This window comes from Sminthopsis crassicaudata, chromosome 2 (assembly GCF_048593235.1).
Source record: "Sminthopsis crassicaudata isolate SCR6 chromosome 2, ASM4859323v1, whole genome shotgun sequence".
In the NCBI taxonomy this organism is placed as follows: Eukaryota; Metazoa; Chordata; class Mammalia; order Dasyuromorphia; family Dasyuridae; genus Sminthopsis; species Sminthopsis crassicaudata.
In genome coordinates, this window is record NC_133618.1 from 575515891 (window position 1) to 575534136 (window position 18246).

General features: G+C 38.9%; 1 protein-coding gene across 5 annotated transcripts in view; it reads right to left on the minus strand.

Annotated features, from left to right (window-relative positions):
• SLC28A1 (solute carrier family 28 member 1) overlaps nucleotides 1-18246 on the minus strand; it is a 56231-nt gene that overhangs the window by 24949 nt on the left and 13036 nt on the right. For 4 of the 5 annotated variants that reach the window (XR_012487033.1, XM_074295306.1, XM_074295307.1 and 1 more), the window contains 7 exons: nucleotides 17499-17601; nucleotides 11607-11695; nucleotides 10280-10374; nucleotides 9111-9294; nucleotides 7604-7745; nucleotides 6115-6228; nucleotides 3985-4062 (listed from right to left, as the gene is read on the minus strand). Coding sequence is in view for 4 of the 5 variants with exons in the window: in XM_074295306.1 (XP_074151407.1) it covers nucleotides 3985-4062; nucleotides 6115-6228; nucleotides 7604-7745; nucleotides 9111-9294; nucleotides 10280-10374; nucleotides 11607-11695; nucleotides 17499-17585 (789 nt within the window). In the remaining variant the exon portion in view is untranslated. The remainder of the gene's footprint in view (nucleotides 1-3984; nucleotides 4063-6114; nucleotides 6229-7603; nucleotides 7746-9110; nucleotides 9295-10279; nucleotides 10375-11606; nucleotides 11696-17498; nucleotides 17602-18246) is intronic. The other variant, XM_074295308.1, reaches the window with a different exon arrangement.

Genomic DNA, 18246 nt, shown 5'->3' on the forward strand with positions numbered 1-18246 from the left:
ACAACCAGTTTTTGTTTGTTTGTTTTTCTCTGTGACTAAGAAAGATGCAGAGAAGACAAAAAAAAAAAAATCCCTTTTTTTTCTCCAGGAAGTTTAGAAAGGCTTGGTTATATTAGAAGGCCCCACTTTACCACACCCTCTAAGAAAATCCAAGTATGATCCTATAATCTAAACTACAGGAAATAAACTTTGAATGCAATTGAAATAACCCTGCAAGGGGACACTTCTAGGTTCCCTCCCTTCCTAGAGGGAATTCAGCCAAGACTCTACTCAGTATTTTGTAAAATCTTCCACTTTCCAGAATCCAGAGCAGTACGATTTCTTCCTTCTAAGAAGAGGGAAGCCTTAATCCCCGCATTTCAGCAAGGATGTGCTGAATTGAAAGCATCTTTCCCCAACCTTTAATAGTCCCATTTTCCCATGGATGGCCTAAGTAGAAAAGCAGAGGTGGAAAAAAAAAAAAAAAAAAAAAAAAAAAAAAGCCCATGCAACTGATAAAAAGGGCAACTAAAAGAGTCTAGAACTAGAGGCCCTGAAAGGGGCCTCCTGAGCTAGAAAAGGTTGTTTCTCACCTTTATCTCTGGGAAAGCCCAGCACATGCTAAGGATTAGCTCCAGCTCTACTCCCAGCCCTTTATCCCAATTGTTATTTCTCCAATCTCAAATAACTGCTTTGAATGTATTTAATGGTATGCATCTTATTTTCCCTCCAATAGATGGTAGGTCTTATATATGATAGATTCTCAGTCTCATTTGTGTTCTTGCTTCCTTAAGATGCTTTCTCAGAAAATGTTTTTAACTGTACAAATAAACTATATAGAATTACAAAAAAAAAACCCCAATTATATCAAATTATATCAATTATCATTTATATCATTTATCATATCATTATCATTTATATATCAATTACATATAATCAAATTATAATAAAAAAATTTTTTTTCAGGATTTACAGACCCTCTAAAATCTATCCATGGGCCCTAAGTTAAAAACTCTCACTCTAGGAGAACATAAGCTCATTTTCTGTTGCTGTTTAGTTGTGTCCAAATCCTCATGACCTCATTTGGAGTTTTCTTGGCAAAGACACTGAAGTGGTTTGCTATTTTCTTCTCTAGCTCATTTTTTAGGTGAAGAAACTGAGGCAAACAGAATTAAGTGATTTGCCCAGGTTTACACAATAACCCTCTGAGGTCAAATTTGAATTCAGGTCTTCCTTATTCCTACCTGACACTATTCACTGTACCACCAGTGGTTCACTTGGAATGTTTTGTTTTAATTTTTGAATTCCCATCAGTGAGTTTAGTGTATGGCTTACGGGAGGTGCTTAATAAACGTTTGTTTATAAAGGATCATTGGTCTAGAAGTCTCATCTCAGAAGCCATCTGGTCTAGCCTCCTCAGATCAGAAAACACAGTAAGGGACTTGCCCAGTCACCCACAGCATCAGAAATGGGATTTGAACCCAGATGCTACTGGGATGGCTCAGGTACCAAAGTCTCTCACTCTTTCCAGGGTACAACAACAACATCAAATTAAGTAGATTTAGAGTCCAGGTCTCAAAATTGCTAGTTCTCTTTCTGCTAAACCACATTGCCTCCAGCATTTTTATACAATCACAGTATGTTAAAATCAAAAGAAGCCGTAGGCCCTCATATAATCCCAGCCCTTTATTTTTCCAATGAGGCCCAGAGAAATGGAGAGGTCCCTGCTAAGGCCCACAGTGAGATGCCAGCTGCTACTTCTGCAGAACAGCTACCAAGGAAGCCACACCCCTTGTCATTCAAGGTGATGAATGGGTTTCCTTGGTTCCCTTTATTTACCTACAACATCCTTGCTGTGTTATATGAGCTCCCAGAAACCACTTTCCCCCCAGATGGCCACACCTCTTTAGGTATTGACGCCTTGTCAGCTATGTTACCTCCTGAGCTCATCAACACAGCAATTGTCACCAGCAACTTCCATTTTTAGCAACCTTCTACTATTTTCTGAGCCAGCCACAAGAGAGAATTGGCAAGACAGTGTCCACAAGGGACGGTTCTTGGGGCCAGAGACTGTATACGGAGTGACCAACTGCTTAACCTCAGAGAAGAGCCATCAAGTTTGGTTAATGACAAATCAACATCACTTATTACTTCCCCCTCAAGCAAATGTCGAGTCTCAAAGTCCTTTGCCACCAATTAATAAGTATTTTTTTTCTTGGTGACACTGAAAGGCTGTTAATATGTAGTATAGACTTGAAATCAGGAAGACAGATTTAAATCCTATCTTAGATTCTAGCAGTGTGACAAATCATCTAAGCTCAATCACATTTGATTTCCTTATCTGTGATAATCAGAGTGCCTACAAAGCAAGGTTATCCTGAGGTTCCAATGTGATGCAGCATGTAAATATGCTTTGCAAACTTGCAAGTGATATTTAAATGGAATCCCTTTTGAGAGTGGGGGAAAAAATATCATTTTTCTATTTGTTGTAATATTTAAAGCATTAAGGTAAGAGTCAAGAGACCTGAATTTTAATCTTAGTTTGGACACTAACTAGTTGTGTGATCTTGAGTAATCTCTGTGACTTGGTTTCCTCCTCTGTAAATGGCAGTTTCAGAATAGCTGGCCTTTACCTTCCAAGTATATGTGTATATCTAGATTTAAGTTAAAGCCAGAAATCTGGGCTCTCTGTTAATCTATCTGCTGGTTTGGGGTATGGGATTTTTTGGGTTTCTTTTTTCTTTCTTGTAAAGTAATATGATGTCATAATTTCAGTTCCCTACAAAACTGTGTCATTTTTGACATAAATAATCTAGTTTTATTATGGTGTTGATTTGGCATTACCTTTTGCAGCACAGAAACGTCTCTGGGTCTGGGTTAGATACTGCTTTTTGTATTTGTTCCTGAACCAAACTGAACCAAGAATTTAGGCTCATTTTCAGGTATTCCTGCATCAGTGGCAGAGCAATCACCCAGGACCCAGAGCTGGGACAAAGCATTTATGTATTATTGGCAAGATCTAAAAACCACATCCTATACGCCCTGTCTTTTACTGGCCAACAAGCCTCTGACCCTGCTTTGTAACTTACAGGTGACTTTACTTTAAGCTTTGCTTATCTCATTTGATCTTACCTATAAGAAAAGAGCTATTTATTTGCCTCATTTTATAGATCAGAAAACTAAGAGAGAATAGGTGACATGTGACAGTTGTAGGGTATCTGGAGCAGAATTTGAACCCATGCCAGTTTCCAGCCCTCTATCCACCACAGAACACTACCTACCACATGTAACTTGATTTATGACAAAATAAATACCTCTAGACCTAGAGAAAGAATTTTCTAGTATTTAAAAAAAGTCATTTATTAAGAGTCACCTCAAAAAGTGTCTCTTGTAAGACTTATAGGTTAAACCCTAGACATCTACCTATTTTTCCTATTCTAGCCCTAATGCTGTCTAAATCCCCAGGGCTGGTTCATCACCTAAACCTGCATGATATCCTCCAAACCTGGATCTTAAGCCCTGGACCTTTCTCAAGATAGGCATATTATAACATTATTTATTTAACTGTACAACTAACTCCAAGCACAAATCCTTGCCCTTGCAAGCTACCCGGTGACAGAGAGGTGGGTGATGAGCTCAAGATGTAGAATAAAAACATTTTTGGACATGACCAATTGGGTAATTTGTTTTGCTTAAGTATGCATATTTATTACAAGGGTGGTTTTGAGGTTTTCTTTGTTTTTCCACTTGGGAGGAAATGGAAGGAGGAAGGAAGAAGTGAAAAATAAATGCTTGTTGATTGAAAAAAAAATTTTTTAAATCCCTGCCCACATTTTAAAAGCCACTTTGCCCAGGGCTAGCTCCCCAGCAACAGGAGATCCTCAACCACCAGCTGTCCCCATACTGTTCCTAGCTTGGCAGGTCATTGAACCAAGCTCTTTACTGGCTGAATGTCTGGCAAGCAGCTGCTCCAGGATGTCTCCTATCTATAAACGCAGGCCTGACCTGAAAGGCGAAGACGTCCTTCACCAGCGTCTCCCCAAAGACAAAACTGGAGCCAGCTACAGTGTAGTCCAGGAAAATCTGAGGGAAGAACAAAAAATACAGCATGAAAGGAGGAAGGAAAGATAGGCAGGAAGAGAAACCAGTTTTCCTGCTTGCAGAGTTCCCCTCCCACTGCCCAGTTAACAGTGTGAGGTCCAGGACCTCTTCGTCACAGTCCGGTCCACTAACATACTCAGCAAAGATAATGTATCTTGGCCAGAAAACCAGCCCTGATTTGTCCTGTGAGTCAGTCTACAGATTGTATTCTCTAATTCCTAGAATCTAAGCTCTGTACAGGATCTCAGAGATCACATGCTCATAAATCTAAAGCTAGAAGTTCTGCCTGAGATCATCTGGTCTCATTTTATAGATGAGGAAATGGAGGCCCAGGGAGGACATGTCCAAAGTCATCTAGGTAGTAAGAATGAGAAGCAAAATCTATATCCAGGTTCTCAAACTCCAAAACCAGTGCTCCTTTCTCTAGGCTAACCCATTCCCCTTACAGATGAGGAAATGGCTAAGAGGCAGGGAAATGGCTTGACCAAGATCACACAGAGTCCCTGATCTCCTTAGTGGTTGGCCCAGTTTCTGAACTAACCCACCAACCCAGCACCAAGGTTAAGTGACTTGTTCAGAATCACATAGCTATTAAGTATTTGAAATCAGATTTGAATGAGATCTTGATTCTCAGTCCAATGAGCCCTATGTGGAACCCGAGTACCCTTTTGTAATTCATCCGTAGAAGACAACATTTTACAAGGGAAGCAGTATACCTAGATTGGCAATCTGGAAGCCTGAATATTAATGTTGGTTTTACTACCAGTGACCTGTGTGGCTAGGAGTAACTGGTTCAATGTCTCTGTCCTCAATTGTAATTGTAAAGAAGATTGGATCAGATGGTCTTGTAGTTCTCCCCTCCAATTCTATGCTTCTACAATTTCTACTACCTGATTTCGCATCTCAAGTGAGAAAGTAAGAAGAGAAGTGCTTTGAAAAAGATGGAATATTATACCAAATCAAAGAATGATGACTACTGCAAAACTGAATGTCTCAAAATTAGAATAGCCAAGCTTGATACAAAAAAAGAGCTATAAAAAGATATCTTTCACCTACTTTTTTTTTTTTTTTTTTTTTTTTTTTTTGCACAAATGGGAGATCATGGGTGTGAAATGTAGTTTATAACATCAGATATTCAATATTGGTTAGTTTTGTTGAAAGTGTTTTCCTTCTAAAAAAATCTTTATTGTAAGGTATGTTCTAGGGACAGTAGGAAATGTAGATCATATAACAACAAAAAATACTAATATATTTTTTAAAGAATGCTGATTGTCATACTAATTTGTCTTAGATCTGGAAAAAATAGCTGATGCCCACAGTAACACCTCTATAATACTGAGGTGGGACATGCTTCCAAGGGGCTTAAAGCTCTCTCAGACTCAGAGATAGGAGGCATCTTCATTTTAAATACAAAACAGTGACTTAAGAGAAGCATTTGCTTGCTTCTAGCTTTAAAAAAATTTTTTTTTAATTAAAGCCTTTTATTTTCAAAACATATGTATGGATAATTTTTCAAATTAACCCTTGCAAAACCTTGTGCCCTAATTTTCCCCTCTTCCCCCACTCCCTCCCCTAGATGGCAAGTAATCCAATATATGTTAAACATGGTAAAAAAAAATATGTAAATTGAATATAGGCATACATATTTATATAATTATATTGCTGCACAAGAAAAATCAGATCAAAAAGGAAAAAAATGAGAAAGAAAATAAAATTTAAACAAACAACAACAAAAGAAGTGAAAATGCTATGTTGTGATCCACACTCAATTCCCACAGCCCTCTCTCTGGGTGCAGATGCTTCTAGTTTCAAACAAAGTCACCACTTCTACTTTCTTAGCCTCCCCATCTGGCCCACATTCACAATTACCCCTTGGTCCCTAGGGCATCAAGCTGTTTGATGGCATTATCTCCTTGCCTTTTACAAACTTTGACTTTCCCAAAAGGTACAGCATCACAAGAAACCCTCAGATTTCTTCATCTCTCCTACCTGGTTCTACCTATAAATAGAACCCCTGAGCCCAGTTTACCATACCTTGACCTGATTTCCCAGCCATTGGAATGCCACAAATCCAGGTTCAGTTCTGATAACAAAGATTCCAAGAACAAACTGCATAGCAAGGCCCCATAATACAGCCCTCCAAGACACCTGAAATACAAAAGAAAATGAGGTCCAAATTTTCCAGCCTCTGCCACAAAGGTATGTCTTCTAGATAGCAATTCACTACCCAGGAACTCAGAGAAGAATATGAGATAAGGTGGGGAGCAAGCCAGGAGAATACCAAGAGGCATTTCCCTTTAATCTAGTGAACTCTGTCATGGTTTGATGTGATAGATTGAATAGAAAGGTCTGAGACACTGAATCCTTCTATAAATTGGACACTTTATCCCCAATGAACTGGGCTAGAAATTTTTAAGATGCCCAGAATAAAATCATTCTCTCCAAGACTGGGAGATTTCCTAGTGCAACTTCCAACAGAAATGTATTTGTGGCAGACCTATGGCCTGACTTAAACTCAATGTTCCTCATCTAGGACTGAACAGAATTTGATCATTTTGATGAGTCATATTTAAGTCTCTGCACCTAAATATCCCCTGGAAAAAGTAAGCAGAAGGACCCTGATTCCAGTCATAAATATGGAGTGAGAGAATCTAATTCAAGAACTAAGGCACCTTCCCTGGTGCAATATCCGGTACCTCCAAAGCTTAGATGCCTCCAAATCCAGAAGATAAAGTGGGTGAAAAACAAAGAGGAAAAGCTCCCTTCCTCTCCACATGCCAGATTTTGCTGCCAGCAGGGACTCAAGGAGTCTAAAGCCCAGGGGCTGAGTTCACAAGCACATTAGAGCAAGAGGCTATAACCCTGTTTGCTGAAAAGACCCCAGCCCACTTTACAATCCTACAGACTGCAAGCAGAGCCAGGATAAATTCTTTATAAATCCAAACTGTTCCAATCTCTTCCTTCTCACTATCCTCACCCCCCTTGTACTGTAAATTCAAATAAATTATTCTGCTGTTTGCTTAGCTATATGTATGATAGTGGACAAGTTACTTCCTTTCTCTGGACTTCATTTTCTTGTGTGAAAAATGAAGGGATTAGACTAGATGACTCTAAGATCCTTCCCAACTTTAAATCTCTGATCCTATGAGTAGGGGTTCACTAAGTCCCCTTCATGTACAATGTAGTTGGATGGGGAGGACCCTGGGGCTGGAGTCCTCCTTGCACCATCCATATTCCTTGGCTGCAAGGCTCCAGACACAATCCCAAGGCTAGGAACAGTCTATAGTCCTCCATAACTGTTTCAGTATTGATACCCTCAGCACAGACTCACCCCTTAGCATTCTCTACTGTTCTGTGGCTATCTGAGACAGAGTGGGAAGAAACTTGCTTGTCTAGTCAGAGGATACAGGGTTCTCTTGACCAAAGAGAGCCTGGGGAGTTCGTGGGATACCACAGGGGAAAAAGGATGATGCTCCATTCCTCCCTACCAGCCCCCTATAGGCAATCCAGCCTGTAGACTCACTGAGAGATGATGTTTAGAGCAGGCAAAGAGGAAGATGATGAATACGCAGATGCCTGCAAAGGACATAAGCTGCTCCGGCCGTTGGGAAGTGTCCAGGGCCAACCACAATATCAGGCCCACCAAAGCAGCTACTCCTAGACACCTACAGATGAAGTACCAGAGAACATGTTACTCACCCATGGGGAAGCCCACCAAAATCTGTAACTAATAAAGGGCAACTGGTGCTTTGTCTAGATTCAGAATTGGATTTAGGATTTTTCCAAAGGCTATACAGACATTCAGACCAGGAACTATGTCTGATGACCACTAATTCTTTTGTGCAAACATTAACTGTCCAATGTGTTTGAAGTGAAAAAAAAAAAAAAAAGAAAAAGAAAAAAAAAAGCATAGAATGTGGATAGATTGCTAAACTTGGAACCAGGAAAGCCTGAGTTCAAATCCCACCAATTACTAGCTATGACTGTGGACAAGTCATTTGATCTCTATACTTTGATTTCTAAGGCAACTTTCTAAAACTATGTCAGTGAAGGAGGTTCTCAGGCCTATGAAATCACAGGACAAGCCTGCTGACTTGTGCTGAATACTGGAATAAGCTTTGAGGAAGAAACAAAATTTAGATAAGATAGGTCTTCTGCCCTTATGGAGTTTGTCCCTGGTTGTGGCAAAGCAGGGTCAGCCCAAGGAGCTAGGTACAGAGGGCACTTGAGCAATCTCAGACGGGTTCAGATTCACATTGACCCAAGAATGTTGCTGGTGTAAAGAGTCAGGTGAGAAGTGCAGTCAACAGCTGGCCAGTCTCCAACCTGTGTCAGGAGCTTTCTACATCACTCTCATACCTTGAGAGCCAGGCATTCCGGGATAATAAATTCCAAAGGAGGTGAGGAGAGGTGGGTGTCCCCACTGAGTATGTCCTTTCAACAGCAGGAGGTTTAAGCAGAATATATATTGAGGACAGGGTGAGAAATCATATTTGCTGGGTGTTTCTCTCTTCCCATGGTTGTACATTCTCCAAGTAATACAGTCCTTAATGATATACTCAGGGCCAGCACCTCAGCACCCAAGTCAGTAGATGCTAATCCAAGCTGGCTAATGGCCCAGGACACTACGACCCAGGGACCAGGAAAATGCTAGTATGGGAATCCAAAGCTTGAGGCTGAGCGCAGACATGTTACAGCTCACTCAAAGACTAAAGCACGAAGCATACAAATTACATGAAAATGGAAAATCTCTGAAACCTCCTAGATCTTACTGAAATAGTAAGGTAATCAGAGAATCCAAGCATGATTTGGTCAAATGCCCCCATTGTATGGGAAGATCCTTCTGGGGAAGAAAAGCTGAACAATAAGTGGAATAATTTGGGGTTCACAAAACTCAAATAAATGAGATTATCTCCCAAGGTAGTGGTAGGGGAGAAAGGAGCATGATATAGTGCCAGCCTCCCAGCTCACAATGATTTGGGAACATGAGGAGAGACAGCCAAGTATCCAAGGGACCTTCTCTTACTCACCGTTTTAGCCAGAGATTCAAACGAGAATTGCTGAGGGGCTTCAGACATCTTAATAGTTTCTTTCCCAAAAGTTTTTTGAACAGACTATGGGCCAGAAAAAAAAAGACTACACATGTGATGATGAACAAAGCCAGAGCCCTTTGGAAATCCAGGAGACAGGCTGTCAGCACAAAAGCAGAATAAGCTGGAAGAGATGAAGGGGGTGTGGAGTCATGACTTCTCCAGAATAAGTACAACCCCTACCCCAGGTCTCTTTGTCCTTCTCTACCACTTCCAGAGGCTAAAGGGCCAAGGAGGGTGAGGAGTGAGTGAACCAGTTGGTCTCACTGTCCAATCTTGGGAAATCAAAGATTCAGTTCCACAAGACCAGGATCATAGAATAAAATATCAACATGGAAGTGGAAGGAACTTTAAAAGCTACCTTGTCCAATCTCTAGTTTCACAGATGAGGAACTGAGGCCTGAGGAATCTATATGACTTGCAGAAAGGCCACACAGATAGTTAAGCCTCAGAGGCAAGTTGGAAAGTTAGGACCTCTGTCATTGACAATCACAGAATTTGAGAGTTGGAAGGGACCAGAATGGTATTTTGACTGCAGAGTCAATGCCTTTTCCACTATGTCATGATCTTAAGAGCAAAGCTAGATCTTCAGGGCTGGAAGCGACCTTGGAGATCATTTAATAAAACTCCATTTTATAGCTGAAAAAACTGAAGGTAAGAATATTAACAATTTTACCCAGAATCACCCATCTAGTTAATATCAGAGCAAAAGCTAAAATCCAAGTCTACAGACATAGGATAGTATTCTTTCTACCATATAGTGCTGTCCCTCAACCAACAGATATGTAGCTGGTCAATTAATAAATATGCATTGAGTGCAAAGGGGAGGGATACCAAGATGAACAGCACATACATAGACTTTGCCTTCAATGAACTTTTAAATGGGACCTGCTTCTGGGTGAGTCAGCATGCAAAAGATAGCACTTTTATCAGGATTTGAGGGCACAGTGGAAAGAGTGGACTCTTTGGAGATGCTGACAAGGGGGAAAACAAAATTTAGCGAGTAGATTTGTGGGAATTCCAGAATTGGCCCCACCCTAGGGAGCAGGTATCAGATGGTGTCATGTAACTCCTTTGTGTCCCCAGAAAGAACAGATTCAGCATCTTACCTGTACACATCAGGCCCAAGAGGATCCATCGAAACAATTCAGCATGGCCTCTGCAAAATGTTCTTGCTTTCAAAGAAGTGGACTGCAATCTTCTCCTGCCAGAGCCAACAATAAGTGACTACTTTTGCTCAGCTCTCATCTGTTCCAGTTAACTCCCACACCATTGGTGATCCTTAGAACTTCAGATAAAATCTGTCTAGTCCTGCAAAAAGCTAAGTGGCTGGCATGTCATCCCAGAGGATGGACCAATGTCAGCAGGCTAAGGGACCAAAGTCAGTAGGCTAAGGTTAGAGCAAACCTTACTCTAGGCCAAATTAGATGAACATCATCACCAGATGATCTATATTTATCAGGAAAGGGAATTTAAAGCAGCCACTCCCAGGAATACTATCCTTCCATTCACGTGTTCGTATATGTGTATATATATTCATACACATGTACAAATAGTGGATATACACATATATAATACATGTGTACATCTATATATAAGCATATACTGTATATATAGATATATTGTATATATGTACATAGACAGAAGGGGTGAATATATATATATATATATATGTTGTCTACACACACACACACATACATGTTTATATATACACTGATTACAATGGCACTGAGTACCATGGCTCCATGTGCACATGTATAATATGTTCTTATATCAAACATGCATATATACATATAGGTAACATGCATTACATAAAAACAACATACTTGAATGAAAAAATTAGGGTTTTACATGTTTATTTACACAGTTTTTAGTTTTAAAAACACATCAGAAAAGGGCCATTTAATATCTTCAAAAGCAGGTGGCACAGTGGACAGAGCATTGTTTGACAAATATAATGACACAAGCAGGGTAGGGCCACAATATCATTCAGTTGCTATATTCTGATGGGATATATTGTCCTAACACTTCCAGCACCAGAATGAAGTCTTCTGCATACCCTCCCTCAACCCCCATCTCACATGACCTTTCCCTCTGCAGAAAGTCAGAAAGGACATTTCTATATAGAACCCTTTCCACACCCCCACAGCCTTGCAAATTTTCTTGGAATGTTCTAAAACTAAAGGTCTCCCCTGTGAGCTGTTAGGGGTGATATGGGCCACTGGAGCAGACCCCTCATCCCTGTTTCTTGACAATTTCTTCTTGCCCACTTTAGGGTTTCCCCAATACCTATAATCAGAAGACACTAGTATAGAGTTGGGAGTTGAAGAAATAGAGAAAGCAGAAATTCTAAACAGAATCTTCTTCACTCTCATTGCTTCCTGCTCCTACCTTTAGCTCTTATCACTAAACAAACAGAAGATCGAAGCCTCATACCTCCAGAATGGGGTGGGTGTGGCCCCAGCATCCAAAGCAGTCCCCCGTTCTTCATCCCACACAGGTCCATCAATGTCCTGGCCTTCCTCCTCCACACATAGACAAGAACCAGACGATGAAAAAGAAAAGTCTGCAAATATTCACTTATAGCTTTAAAATGCTAAGTTCCAGAGGAAAAAGAAATTCAGGTACCACAAGGGCAGCTGATGACACAGTGGACAAAGCACTGGGACTAGAACCTGAAAGATCTAAATTCAAATCCAGCCTCAGACATTTACTAGTCAGGCAGTTAACCTCTGTTTGCCTCAATTTCTTCAACTGTAATATGAGGATAATAATAGCACCTACCTCTCAGGATTATTGTGGGCATTAAAAGAAATAATCTTTGTTTTTTAAAAAATGCTGATACTTGGTACATAGTAAGTGCTATATAAATGCTTGTTCTCTTCCCCCATTGTGCATGGCATAATGGAAAGAGCACTGAACTTCAAGCTGGAAAAACTCAGTTCACAATCTAGTTCTGTTACTTGTTAGTCATATGTTACAACCGCGTTAGCACCCTGGATACCTCAGAATCAGCTGGAGTCAGGACAAGCAAAAGTCTTTATTCTTGGTCTCCAGTAGTAGAAGTGAAGGGGATGGATGCAGGATCTCTGCAACCTCACCTCTATGTCTCCCACCCAGAGTGACTCTGGCTAGTCTCACTGCACCTCCTAGTCCCTCCCACAATTCTCTGTATACACCAAACGATTGGGCCAGCACAGGATAGTGGGAAGGGCCATTTTCCAAGCATATTCTTATAGAATATTGTCCAATCGGTAATTAGCCTCAAGTGCTCGATTGTCTGACCTCTGTGCATTGACTCAAGAGTTTCAGCCCTTTACAGTCATATAACTGTGGGCAACTCATTGAACTCCTTTAAAGCTCAATAACCTCATCTGGAAAATGGGGTTTACCTTTTAATGACTCTATTAGGAAGATGGCATGTTGTCTACATAAGACAGGATTCCCACTCTAATGAAGCTCACAGATTGGTAGGTGGATTTGATATAAGCAAAGGCATATTATCCTTATTTGATGGGTAAGGAAACTAAGGTCTGGAGAGGCTAAGTAACTTTCTTAGGGCTTCACAATTAGGAAATAGCAGAGTAAAGTCTTAAATCTCAGTTGACTATCTTCATACTTATACAATCTTCCTATGCCATATTATCTAATGCATATATGATTGTTGTAAGAAAATAATTTTTTAGATTTAAACTCTAAATCATACACAGTGAGTTGATTTATTTCCCAAGAAAAAAGTTAAACTGTGAAAATCAAATTCAATAAAGACATAGCTCTGAAACACATTCACATTCACTGTTTTTGGGAGGACAGTGAACAACTTTACATTTTTTTGCCATTTTGAAGACCCAGGTGGGTTCTGATAGTAATATTTATACTTATTTGTGACTCAATTTGAAATAATGCTTTGTTCTCTTTGGAAGTGGAAATGGGGGGGGGTTGACATTAATTGGGGGATGGCTGAATAAATCATCATATATATTAATAGGAAGGAAGACTCTCTCACTATGAAATGATGAAGAAAAATCTGAGAAATCAGAGAACCGATGCTAAGTAAGGTGAGAACATTTTATACCATAACAACATTTTAAAGACAAACTACTTTGAAAGACTTAAGAACTCTGATCAATGCAGTGACCACGCAATGACCATGATTCCAGAGGATTTCCTTTAAAACCAAACTTAGATATTCCTATAGGTTAAGATCTTTCCTTAATAGCACTCCCCCCTCCCCATTTTGAACTCTCTTCATACATATGTAATATTTCCTTATTTGTGTATTATATAAGTATTCTCTCTCAATAGAATGTAAACTTTTTGAGGTTAGGAACTGTTTCACTCTTGTTTTTATGTCCCGTCATCTTGCACTTAAAAACCTCTAATGAATGTTATCTGAATCGAAAACATTACTGTGTGGAAGTTTATTGTCATTCTATTGAAGTGTCAGGGTAAAACTAGGTAAAGTGAAAGGTTCTTTAATAAAGATTTTTACTACAAAATTTATATTGAAATATACATATCATAATATAATAAATATAAATGTATACTAATATTATAAATGTAAGTCATATAATATAATAAATGCAAATTTTAACTACAGAAATATAGTTCTACCAGTATGACACAGACCCTGCCTTCAGAAACTTATTCATACAGAAAGATATAAACACATTAGTAACACTTAGAAAACAAAGTAGGGGAGAGAGATGAAAATCAGTTACATTGAGCAATATGTTATGATCAAGAAGAAATGGTAACAATGCTGACTAGAATTGCTTTAAGAAGCTTCATGGAGACAAGATCTGCTTTGGGCTTTGAAGGAGAGGATACTAAATTGCATGCTATTTAGAATCATAGAGTCTTGTATAGAGAAAGGATGCTTAGACTTGATTTAGTTCAACTCTTGCCTACAGCATTTAGAGTAGGAAAGAGAGGAATGAATCCATGGTCAGAAAATATGAGTTCAAATCCTATCTCTGATATTTATTATCTGTATGATCCATATAGAATCATCTAATATTCTCTGTTCATTTATAAAATGATACCATTAAATTATCTATTGATCCTCCTGTAATATCCTTGATGATTTCTATTGTGTCCTATCTACTCACCAGCCTGCGAGCTCCATGAGGGTATAGATACATGATGAACCTAGCATCATGCTGGGTGTTTAACAAATACTCGTTCAGATGTATGGAATTGTTTGAATAAGAAACTCACAAACTCACAAAGAAATCCATTCCATTTTTGAAAATCTTGAATTGCCAGGAAGTTATTTTATTTATTTTATTCATCCAGTTTCCCTATAATGAAAGTCACTAGTTCAATTCAATTCAACCAAGATTTATTAGGCTCTGAGTATACAAAGACAAAAAGGAAATAATCCTCTCAGGAAGCTTTCATTCTACTAAGAAGATAAAGATATGTATATAAACAATAAAATACAAAGTATACATAAAATAACTTCAAGAGGAAGCAAGGGCTATTATCTGGGAGACTCTGTAGGACATAAACACAGCAGTTGGACTGTATTTTAAATCCAGGTAGGAGTTTTACAAAGTTGATGTAAGTAAAGAGTGCATTCCAGCCAATGGAGACAATTTATACAAAAGCAAGGAGGCAAGAAATGGAATAGTGTGAATAAGCAATAGTCATTGGGACAGTTTAACAGGAATGGAAAGTTGATAAAGGGAAAAATACGAGATAAAAACAGAAAGAACCAGAATAAAGAAGGCTTTAAATGTCAAGCTAAGTATTCCCCAGGTAATAAATGGCCAAAGAATGTGAAGGATTAGTTTTTAAAAGAAGAAATTCTAGTCATCAATAATCATGATAAAAAATGCTCCAAATCAGTGGGTATCTTCAACAAAGAGAAGAGCTAATCCAATTCCAATTGATCAATGATGGACAGAATCAGCTATACCCAGAGAAGAAACACTGGGAAATGAGTGTAAACTGTTAGCATTTTTTGTTTTCCTCCCCAGGTTATTTTTACCTTCCGAATCCAATTCTTCATTTGCAACAACAACAACAACAACAACAAAATTTGGTTCTGCACATATATTTTGTAACTAGGATATACTATAACATATTTAATATGTATGGGAATGCCTGCCATCTAGGGGAGGAGGTGGAGGGAAGGAGGGGAAAATTCGGAATAAAAGGGAGTACAAGGTATAATGTTGTAAAAAATTACCTATGCATATGTACTGTCAAAAATGTTATAATTATAAAATTAATTTAAAAAAAGAGAATGCTCCAAATCACCAATAATTAGGGAAATGCAAATTGAAATGCCCAAGATTTCAATTCACACCCAGATTAGATTGGCAAAGTTGACAACAGAAGAAAATGACAAATGTAGATGAGCTAAGGGAAAACACCTCTATTAATGTATTGTTAGTGATATTGATCTAGCAATTCCAGAAAGCAATAATACCACAATGAGGTCTATAACCCAAAAAGATTAAAGAAAGAAGATCCATATATGTAAAAATGTATATAGTAGCAAATAGCTAGAAACTAGGGAGATGCCCAACAATTCAGAAATGATTGAATAAATTATGATAAATTAATTTAATAAAATACTATTGTGTCAACAGAAATGATGAAAGAGATGGTTTCTGAGAAAGTTAGAACTCATAAGTACATAACAAAATGAGTAGAACCAGGAGAGCAACTTTTTAAAAAATAATCACAACATTGTAAAAACAAGCAAATAAAAAACATAAGAATGTTCATCAATGGAGTGACCAATTCCAGAGGACAGATGAGACAGACTACTGATCACCTGAGGAGAGGTGATGAACTCAAGATGTAGAATGAGACATTTTTGGGGACATATTCAATGCTGGAATTTGTTGTGCTTGACTATGTGTATTTGTTAAAATGTGTTTTGTTGGGGGTATTTTTCCATTTGGGGTGGGGTTGATTTTGGAGACAACAATGTTTATTTTTTTTTTAAGTAAATAAAATGAAGGCTTTTTAAAATATCCATCTGAGGAATTTTATTCTAGAGGAAATAGAGTACTGATGGGAGTGAACCCTGAAACTAAATTTGGGTTCTCAGACTATGAAAAGTCTGGGAAAAAACATACTTTCCCAGACAAGACTTTTCCAAGTTAAACAGTGTCATTCAGTTGGAAATCTTGGTCAAATCACTCTCCACTGATCTTTTGGGGGTGGCCAGGATTGTCTTCAGGAAATTCCAGGCTCTGGGGAAAAGCCTTTAAAATGATTTTATTCAGCCGGAGATCGGGGCCTCATATTCCTATTGAGTGGCTTGAAACTCCAAGATAAGTACTCTCTTTTCAACTGGAAATCTAGGCCTGGGGGCATTGACAACATTTAGGGATTCTCATTCAATTTTCAATGGAAGACGAAGCCCCAGATCACCAATAAAAGACAAGTTTAAACTTCAAATCTCTGCAGAACTTTGAAGCAGGATTATATTTTGCCAAAGGACCTCTCTTCTCGGCACAGCTGCCTTCCAGGACTCTTGCCCGCTGTGAAGATACCCCCTTCTCAGTGACAACCTTTGTTATTTCTCTGACAGGACCTTGCCACTAAGGAGTCTCTCTTCCTAGCAAAACTGGTTTCTCAGTGCCAATAAAAATCCCTTTTGCCATTCAGACTTTTCAGATTTATCTTGGACCTGTGTAACAACCAGAGGGGATTCTCACACCTCAATTCTCACAACTCCCTGCACTGTCACTAACCACACCAGTACCATTAAAGATTTTTGATTAAAGGAATAGCATGGTTAGATCTAAGTTTGAGAACTGTCATTTTGGAAGCTATGTGGAAGATAAAGTAGAAACTAAAGGCAGGTTCTCTCCTTTATTTTTTTTTTTGGGGGGGAGGTTGGTATTGGTATATGTGTGAGTGATACATGTGTTAATTGGAGTTAAATGCTCACACAATTAGGTAGGTTTAAGTGTCTGAAGTCAGATTTGAGCTCAGGTTCTCCTGAATTTAGGCCCAGGCCTGATGCTCTATCCACTGCACTATCTATTCACCCCAAGTTCTCCCCTTTGGATACCATTAGAACATATCTAATCCTTTTTTCCCCATGACAGAGTTTCAGATATTTGAAAATTATTCTTTACAAGAACTATTTATCCATATCTTAGATGTCTTAACTATCACAACTCTGAACACATGGAAAGTACTCAATACCTAGATGAGTAAAATGATAGAGGTAACATTGAGTGGAAAGGAGAATAATTTAAATAAGGATGATTTCAAATTGATGGTGGAGCAGGAGATTTAGAGACTAGAAGGACTGCTGATGGTGAAAGCATCAGGATACAGAAGAAAAAAGATTACCAGAAACTCCATTCCTAGATTCTCCACACCATTCTCCAGAGTAGCAAGAAAAATGGGCTTTTGTCCTCCTTGTTTTTCTTCCTCCATTTCCTGGTTCTTTCAACTGAAAAATAAGCCAGAGGACAAAGGTTGGAAAGATCTCCACCCAGCAAGAGGAGGTCAAAGTGAGAGCCCATACTTAGCTTGAGGTTAGCCTCGAGTGGAAGGGGTAGACAGTATGTTCCTGGCCTGTATTAGGGGAAGGACACAAGGAAAGCCTTTAAAGACCACATTTCAATAAGATCTTCCTATTCCCAGAACCTCAGGTAACCCATCAGTGTTACAAATGACTTCTGGGCTTCTGCTTTCTTTAAGGCAGAGCTTTCTGTAGACACCTGTCTCATGAATTTTAAGAGAACAGATAAAAGAATGACTTGGATCACAGAGTGTTAGAATAGAAAGGGCCCTTAGAAATCATCTAGTCCATATCTCTGCTGCATCCCATTTTACAAATGGGGAAACAAAGATTCAAGAGATGTTAGACACTAGCCCAAGGTTATATAATGATATCAAAGAGCAGTTTGGACTAGAATCCAGGGTTTCCATGTCCCAACATTGTTCCTATTACTCCTTTTTTATAAATGTGGAAAGTGGAGAATAACAAGGCTCTCACATCTTCTCAGTTACTGGGTGTGTGTGAGATACAAGAGGTCCTTAATCCTTGTCCAAGGTTATCTCATTGAGGCCTCTTCTTATTTTATTAACTTGG